The sequence below is a fragment of the Triticum urartu genome, chromosome 2A (genome assembly GCF_056163025.1).
Source record: "Triticum urartu cultivar PI428250 chromosome 2A, HENAU_Tu73, whole genome shotgun sequence".
In the NCBI taxonomy this organism is placed as follows: Eukaryota; Viridiplantae; Streptophyta; class Magnoliopsida; order Poales; family Poaceae; genus Triticum; species Triticum urartu.
Window position 1 is genome coordinate 594,752,210 of NC_141874.1, and position 9,188 is coordinate 594,761,397.

Sequence of the window (9,188 nt, forward strand, 5' to 3'; positions counted from 1 at the left end):
TTCCCGTATTCCCTGCGGTGAACAGTTGTAAAGGCCCACGCCTGTCATTGCCGGCTTGTTACGGCGTTAGGTACCTGGGCTATGGATCAGATGCCCACTAACAGACTGGGCCGGAAGGGCGCAGATTCTGGACTAGCGGCGGGTGTGACCATATTACCGCTCGTCTTGATTCAAGCCTGATAATCTCGCTGCCTTCCTTTGCTGTCCCCTCCTTCAATCTATTCTCTTCCCGTAGACTGGTCCGATGTCTGCCTCCGCGTCGACTGGATACGACGATGAGATGCTGCCGCTCATTCCATGCCCTGACTGCGGCGGCCAGCTGATCACCTGGATTGCGCGGGGCGGTGAGAACGCTGGCGACCGCCACTACAAGTGCGCCAAGAAAAATGTGAGAGCTTCTTATAGCAGATTAATTTATGGTCATTTTTCTTGTCGCCTTGTACTCATGGGCCAGAGATCTGGACTTTTTTTGGGCAGGTTGGTCTCTGCGAATACATCAGATCCAACAGGACCTACCGTCCTGATCTGAATCGCCATTTCGGAGTGCAGCACAATGCTTCTGCCTCCCCTAGTCATCAGGGAATGCAGCTCCGAAACAGGATTCATTCCCAGCAGGCAGTTGGAGCGGGCACAGCTGGGCTTGCCGAGGCTCAGAGCGAGGCGTTCCAGATGGATAACAATCGTCCGGCGCCGGCGCGGTTCGCCAATCACCCCCGTTGCTGCATGGAGATGGCGCGGCTTACTGTTGTTTTGGTGGCGGCGAACCTGATTGCAACTCTGTTCGGGATTGGGATGCTGGTCCTCTTCCTCGGCCGCCTAGCTCGCTAGAAGCTGCGATCCTCTTTGTTGTTCACCTTGTCTGTTGGCTTGTTTTATCGCTAGCATGATGGTTTGACCAGTCAATATACCATGGCCGTGTATGTGTATTAGTTATGTCGTGTACTGCCGTCTTAGTAGTATTGATAAAACGTAATGGTCTCTGACTCGTTTGCTATAATGGGAAGTTGTAATGGATCTCATTTTGTGCCTGTTAATGTTAATGAAGGCTTCTATGGTTACTTAAAGTTTTGATGTATCACGTGACAGTATAGAGAATGGCTTGCCCTGTTCACTCATGGACTGATGGAATCACCAACAGTCAACCAGTCTGCGGCAACAACTTTTTTGTTTGTTTTTTTCTGGTCGTTTGCATGCACCATCGGCATCGCCTGTACACGCGTCATCACTAGGTTTTTATTATCTTTTATTCCGGTCGAGCTCCCAAACCCCGAGCAGTACCAACACGCCGCTGCCTCTCCCACCCTCATCTTCTTCGTCTTATCCGCTCAGACCACTGCGTCTCTCTCGTCTCACTCCCACAGACCTCGGCCGGTCGCCGTTCGTCAACAGGAGGCTCGGCGCCGCGGGTGCGTCGCGGCAAGGAGTGCAGATCTGCATCTGCTCATCCCCACAAGGTAAGTTCTTCATGCCCCCTAGCTGATCCCCGACATTATTGCATCCATTCTACTGCTCAGTCCCCTGCCAGTCCCCTTAGTCTGACGGTCAAATTTAGCTGATTCGTGCACCCATGGATGCGGACACCACTGAGCATCGCATGGACCACCGAGATCTGACTAGGTTTACAGGGGAATCATAGGGGGAAATGCAATGGAGCTTACAAGTTCCACATTTTCATAGTAAATTTGCTGTATTTCTCAGATGCCAATTAGTAGCGCCCACCTTTCAGAGTCTTGATATAGTTTGTCACACTGAAAGCTCACGCATCAGGTTTGCATTTTTATGCAGGCCAGATGTCTGATGTTGGTAGCAGCCTTGGTGGCGCAGCCGGTGGCGAGAAGATGGCAGGGCAATCTCTGATGGGTCTGAAGTTCAGATAGAGGACCAGCAACCAGTCCCCCCACCTGTGCCAACATCTCGGATCTCTGTGAAACATGCAGTTGAAGTCATTCAAATGTTTGATGAGTACAAGAGGTGGTTGGTACAAGAAATCGGGTTTGGTGGAATGTTGAAGTTGCCCATGCTGTAGAAGCTTAATCTCAAATTCAGTGCATGGACAATGAGCAAGGTTAGTGTATCTCAGCGCGCAATTATATTGTCTGAGTCAAAGAAGCTGACGTTCTGGCCGAAGGATGTGCACAAAGTATTTGGGATACCTTGCGGTCACCGCTCTATCCGGGGGCGTGATGGTCACATAACGCCTGATGCAATTCAATTCATCAAGAAGACTCTCGGGATGGACAAAAAAGGTGTTCATAACCTGCGAGCCGCAGAGGAGTTCCTACTACGAGATGTATCAGAGACATCTAGCAAGCTTGAGAAGGATTGTTTTCAAATTGCTTTCGTCATTTTTGTCATGGGACACGTGCTTGCGCCAACCACAAAGCATGATTATGCCACCATTGATTTTTGGGGTGCCCTTGCAAACACTGAAACAATATCACAATTCAATTGGTGTGAGTACGTTCTTCAGTGCTTGCTAGAAGCTGTTAGACGTCTCAAGAAGGACATGCTTTCAAACAATCCAGGCACTAACCTTGTTGGTTGTCACCTTTTTCTTCAGGTCAGCATGTGTTTTACATGTAATATCTGTTGTCCTGCTTGATGGGGTCTAACTTTTTCTGCTCTGATTTTTGTATCAGGTGTTCTTCCTGGACAGTATTGACTTAGGCATTTTCAATAAGAAGCATAATGTGCTCCCCCGTATAAGTGAATTTGATCAGGACAGCATTAGGAACATGATCACAATGTCCACTGACACTGGGAAGAACCCCACATCACATTCAAACAACAAGGTTTCATTGCTATCTGGATTAATCACACTGTATCTTTGTATGATGCAACCATTTTTTCACATTAATCTCACTCTTATCTAATGCAGCTACGTGCGGCAGAAGATGTTTGCTATGCCTGGCAGAAGTATCCTCAGGACCAACCCAACACCCTTCTTGCAGGCACCAATAGTGGTGGCAACAGCGCATCCGCTGCATGTGGCGCACATCAGTTCTCTCGAAATGACAATGCAATAGTGACACCCACGCACAATGTATTAGATGTACATACAACAATTCGCATGCTTGGGCCCATTGATTTCACACACTACCTCCGCACACGCTATCCGAACTTGGTACGGTAACAACATTTGCTCGCATGTAGGCACATCCTATTCAATGTTTTTTGCAGACCAAAATCATGCATAACTCATCACAATCTACTCCCATTTTCTGCAGGCATCAGATGAGATCACTGTACTGCTCAATGAATAGAATGCTCGAGTACAACGTCACATAAATACAGCTCGTGCAAACGCTCAATTGGACATGTTTAAATTTGCAAATAAACTTTTCAATGCACTTTCCAAGAGGTGCATATGTTGTTCCATTAGAGGCTTTTTTGATTGTCCAACAAGAGCTATCCCAGAACCACAAGGCAAGACGTTTTGTACTTTTCATCAAGTAATAAGCTTAGCAGGTTTCCCATAGTTAATCTTTAATGTACCACCTTTTTCAGCTATGACCGCCACGACACCTGCTTGCCCCAACATACCCGGTGTCAGGCTGGACATGTCTGCATGTGAAGGTCAGTCTGTCTTCATGGTTTCCCTGTGTGTATTTTCAGTCACATCTTCCCGCATATCGCACCGGACTGCCCTGCAATGAATGCAGGTGTAGCTCTACCTCCAAGAGAACTCATTGCGGGGATACACCTGATCCCCTATGCAAGCGCCACTGCTCTGAAGGGGAATCTCCCGCGGATATCAACATGTCGATTGTTCGTTTTGCCCAGTTCACCTTGCGAGCAATCAGTGAACTATTCATCGATCTGCCCAATGATGGTAGTACTACAGTTTTCGATGAGCGGCGGGAAGAGCTACCTGGCCGCAAGTATGTTCAGCACCCTGGGTTCCAAACTGATCCTTGGGGCAGGGGTGTCGTCCCGCCACCCCCCTGCAATGATATATCTGAACTTATCCTTCAGTTTTTTGCATCGTCATCTGTGCAAGAACTATCGAGGTCAGTGTGCACGCAAACTACCTCCTGCTAGATCATACACATTTTTATTGCGGCAACACCATGTACTAATTATGTTGCCTTTATCAGGAATTTCCTGGTTCATGAGATGTCGAGGTTTGCACGCGTCACTGGAGTGGCAATGAAAGAACAACTAGGGGGGAGACCCTAATTGATCACGAGTTGATGTCTGTAATCCTTCATCGATATTCTTAGATCGACCAGCAATATGATCCAGAATGCCCATATCTTACCTGGCGTCACCCTGTCGAGCCAGATTTCCCGGTAAGGATGCAAGTCTAAGACATATATCCATTTTAATTATCTCAGCTACAATGGTATGCCGTGAGACCATTTTTTCATTCCGGGAAACCATGCTTGTGCATTTTGTGGCAGACGCTTGTCCTGGCAGAGTACGATTTCCTCCATACCGTGTCGATCCAGAACCAGCTTGTTGCTGATTCACTTAAGTATGATCTCACTTCAGTGGAGCTGGTATGTAATACAGCCCAGCTATCATGCCTACACCCAAATGCCCTGACTCATCAAATCTGACATCATTGTTTTCTGCTTACAGTTTTACACACCTGTTCCACGCCCAGAGGGCTGGATGGCTGTTTTCTTCAACATGCTGACTAGGGTCATCTGGGTGATTGACCCACTCTACCACAACAAGTTAGCCTGCCCACCCACGGGGCAACGCGACGAGATTATAGCATGGAAGCTGCATGATGCATTGTTCACTTGTCTGAATGAATTCTACGCTAGATGGCCAACTAGCAAGGATAATTGGACTCTCAAGTTCCCTTCCATGGCCGACTGCATTTTCTCCCGGTAATACAAGCTCAACCTTTTTTTATACCATGCAATATTTTTACGGTCCATACTGAAGACTGATTTCTTATTCGCCCCCCGCCCCTCCCATAACCCTTCAAATGTGATGCAGTGCCGACACAGGCGGGTGTGTCCTCCATGTGGCAAGGCACTTTGATGCTCACAAGCTGAAAATGCCACTCACCAAGGTACACACATTTCCAATCTATGTCTCCCATGTTTCGCACATTATATCTGCTAGCTTACTAGTGCAAACCATTCGCCAATGCACAGTATACTGTGTCCAAAACGAAACGGGATGCCCTGCATGAATGCCTCAAGCTCCAGGGAAACTTCTCTTCCCTCGCCCATGATGTGTTCTGGAAGGTCCTAGCTCCTTCAGATTCTGCATTTGTCTAGTAGGGAGTTATGCTGAATGTGTTGCCGGCTTTAGTCTGGTTGCATGGTTTATCCAGTAGATTACAAAGTTATGTTCGTAGCATGGGTTCTGTATGCCGGACCTGCGAGCATGTATGTAAGCTTCAATTCAAATCCCCCAGCATTTGGCACCTATCATATATCTATCATGTCAGATGTGTGTACCCTGGATCTATGTTCAGTCGTATATCAATCATCGGACCAACTATCATTATTTGGCCTTGCTTGTTCGTTTGCAAAGTTCAACTTCCATTTATCTGCCCTGCCGTGCGAGCCTGGTTTGTTTCCAAGGGTCAACAACAACTGTGAACATGGGCATTGTGTTCATTCAGTAGTAAAGTCATGTAATCCCACTAAATTAAAATGAATTCATTTCCAAATCAACAACAGATAAATCACACCAACCATTCGGTCTCATGTTGTGGCATGAATAGCTGTCGAATTCGTGTCCCTAGCTGTTGTATTATGTGTACCTTGGAACCATGTTCGCACACATATATCAATATTTTAACCAATTTACCATTTCTAGCCGAATGAGCCTGGTTTGGTAACAAGGATCGACAATTAATTTTTGAAACAAGCCTTGTTCCCGTCCAAAGCTTTCAGGCACATACAAAGTGAACATTAATTCATCCCCAAATCAACATCGGATGAACCCTTCCAAATATTCAGTGATATGCCGTTGCAACAAACACCTCCCAAATTCGCGATACATGTAGGCAGTATATCATCCGTGGTCTCAATCTATCATTCTGTGAGGATAGGTTATTACAAAATCTATCAGCCCATCCTTCACAAGATGACACGATCTTTGCATACCAAATTTTTCAGGCGATACATGGTCTATGTCTACTGAACTCACCAACGCATGCATTTTTTAGGTAACAAACCATGCATCCACCAAATAAACCGAACAAACATCGGTCCGAACAAACATTGCTCCCAGCAAACGAAAGTTCTACATATAGGGTTCTTAATTCAGCCTGATACCAAACTTAAACATGTCTATTTCATGCGCCCATAATCAGTTAGGGATTTAATTCAAACCGCAGGGGCAACCATTACCACACCGTGGGGATGGCAGCTAACATTTCCACCATGTCGTGACGCTTCATGGACTAGTCTCGCAAACTTTTGCAGCAAACCCAAAAGTGATGGAACCACTACCACACCGGTTGAAGTACTTTGGGATGGTAGCTAATGTTCCCTGTCCAGCGTTTACTACTTGATGGAGCTCGTGAATCCAGACGTCTTGCGATCTTCTTTGTTTCCTCTCTTCAGAATGGCACCATCTCCAGCATAAAATCAGGTAGCTCTGCTCTGTTTCCCCTCATTGAAATGACCTCATAAGCAATCATCTGCCGGAAGTAGTGTAGGCGATTCTGAAATTTGACAGCAGTAATCTATGTCAGCATCACTAGTTATTCATGATTCCTCTTACAACTCGTTTCAAAAATAGTGCCTCTTACAGCCATGGAGCATCATGAACACCGCACGTACCTTTGTGAGAGGATTGTAGATGTACAGGCCCGTGAACTCCCTGATGTAGTTCACCACATGCAGGTGGCTGTCATGGCTGCACAAATTTTAGTCGAATTAGTTCAAAATCTTGTTTTAACAACATCTGCTAAGTAGTTTTGCAATTATCAAAGAAGGGCACACATATTTTGCTGTTGGGGTGCATCCCTACATTGTAGTTCACCCTCCACCCTTGAGCTGGCACATACCAGCCTGCAATGTTTTCATGGATGCATCGACGGAGTCCCTCGATGATGTGGTTTGCATTATCTTCGTGCTTCAGTTTCATGGCGTCCTCTCCATTTGAGGTCTCGCACGGGTCCATAACAAGTAGCGTCTTCTCATAGACATCAACAACATAGAGAGACCACGAATTGTGGTATGGCACTGGCAGCATCAGCTGAAAATGATCACCGTAGTCAGCGCTCCGATTCAGGGCAAACCAAATATAATATAGTACAATATCAGGATGATTAATCGCTAACCTTCTTGGTCCACTGAAGCCTATATCCAAGCGCCTCAAAGCTCATCATTGTATTCATGAATTCGAAATCTAGACTGTATGAGTTGTACATCAAGGCAAGCTGCAACCACATATTTCCAGTTAGCGGGTCATACATGTTACTCAAGAGGCACAAGCGCAAAAATCATGCCAACTACTCACCACAAAGCGCACATCAAACACATGGCGCCACCTGATCTGCCATGAACCGTACATGAGCCCTTCCTTGTAAGTGATCATTCGGCTCAAGCAAACCCAACCAGTAACTGTTAGCCTTCCATTCGGCCCAAATTCTTTCCGAAAATCATCACCACACATCACAACTAGGTACGGGGCAAGGTGTTTGAACCATTTCCTGCAAAATGAGTTCAGCAAGTGGTAAGTACAAGTAATCCATGTCGGGATGGGCGGATGCACCTTCTTCTAATGTCTCTGCTTTCGAACTTACTTGTCGAGCTCCTGTCTCGTGCATGTCAGCATTTTGTCGAAGAAGTACACCACATTCTTTATTGTCGGATCTTCATGCTTCAGTCTAGCATTCCCAGGGAATTTGTCTCCCATTTCATTCTTCACAAATGTCCTAACCATACCGACTTGCACCCTTATAGCTCCCGAGCCTCCCAGACTAGGCTCAGCGCCCTGATTGCTGGCTGCATGAGCTGAAACACCCGTCCGACAAAGATGTTATGCTTCTAGGTTGTCAACGTCAGTTTTGAATGCATAATTTTGTAACCTATACCTTGATGGAGATGCTGCTCGCCCCCTGCCGATGCAGACCCCACCACGCGATTAGCTGCTGATGATGATCCGCCAGATGCAGTAACTGTATTACATGATTAGCCGGTCAGGTCACGCAAATCCATGCTGCTAGTGTCAGTCATATGATATCTTACTTGTTATTCCAGGGAACACATAGTCCCCTGTTTCTTGACGAGTGATGACCCCAACTCCATAGCCTACGCCCCTGGCTGTATCATTGGGACGCATATGTACCTCACCTGTTTTTTTGGAACAATCAATCATGTTAGACTTTAACTTTCAGGATGTACACTACGCTACTCACTTATAGGATCCACATTTTGATTTACCGTGTAATCCATCTGCGGGAATGCTCTGCTCTGCAGCTCCTCCTTGTTGGTCGTCTTGCATCGCACCCGCATCATTGTCAGAGCTATCTGATGAAGATGACCCACTCCCGGAAGGTGTTTTCCGTTTCCTATTGCGACACTTCTTTCTCCCATGGTGCACACATCTTTTCTGTCGTTGCCTTGCTGGAGGCACAAACCGAATTACTGGCTGTTCCGGAGTAGAGCCCATGCACAGCACACCTGGTGTTGCCATCACAAAATGTTTGCTTTTGTTACGAGCAGCACTTAACGAAACAACACAATGGTTTTACATCTATGTGGGATAGCATTATGCACCGTTGATCTCAGCCTGGAACTTGAGACAATCTGGCACCATATCAACATTGCTTGGCGTTTCCCTCATCAGCTCATCTGGAACAAGATTTCATCATCACGCCGACATGATTGTTGTTAGTAGTTATATGCAAAAATCATGTAACAACAAAATTGTATCACTGCTTTTCCAAAATATACCTATTTCTGCCTCGATAGTTTCCATGGTGCAGTTGCCTGCTTGCGCATCTGTAACCACATTATAAGCTCTAATTAGTCAGCAAAAGACAAAGCATTGGAAGGCTCTTTATCACAACTTTAGAAATCTAGCAAACTATACCTCCAGTGTCACGCCCTAAGGCTACAGCAGTGCAATCTTCTGTGTTCTGCCTTGCCTCAATACCGCTTTCTGGTGTCGAACTGACAAATCGGACATCTAACAAGGTGGAATTTCACAAAAAAATATGTATATGTCAGTACCACTATTATACTCACAGGTGCCATCTAATT

The 9,188-nt window shown here is 46.1% G+C and overlaps 2 protein-coding genes and 1 pseudogene across 2 annotated transcripts; 2 read left to right on the forward strand and 1 right to left on the reverse strand.

Annotated features, from left to right (window-relative positions):
* The first annotated feature begins 244 nt into the window (after positions 1–244).
* On the forward strand, positions 245–828 carry LOC147986135 (uncharacterized). Its single transcript, XM_087539990.1, has 2 exons — positions 245–388; positions 478–828. The coding sequence occupies exons 1-2, from the start codon at positions 245–247 to the stop codon at positions 826–828; spliced, it is 495 nt and encodes a 164-aa protein (XP_087396116.1).
* Positions 829–1,567: 739 nt separating this feature from the next.
* Positions 1,568–3,263, forward strand: LOC147986136 (uncharacterized; annotated as a pseudogene).
* A 3,272-nt stretch (positions 3,264–6,535) lies between these two features.
* LOC147986137 (uncharacterized) lies at positions 6,536–7,351 on the reverse strand. Its single transcript, XM_087539991.1, has 5 exons — positions 7,262–7,351; positions 6,919–7,176; positions 6,881–6,885; positions 6,759–6,834; positions 6,536–6,640 (listed from the first exon to the last, which is right to left on the reverse strand). The coding sequence occupies exons 1-5, from the start codon at positions 7,349–7,351 to the stop codon at positions 6,536–6,538; spliced, it is 534 nt and encodes a 177-aa protein (XP_087396117.1).
* Between the last annotated feature and the right edge of the window lie 1,837 nt (positions 7,352–9,188).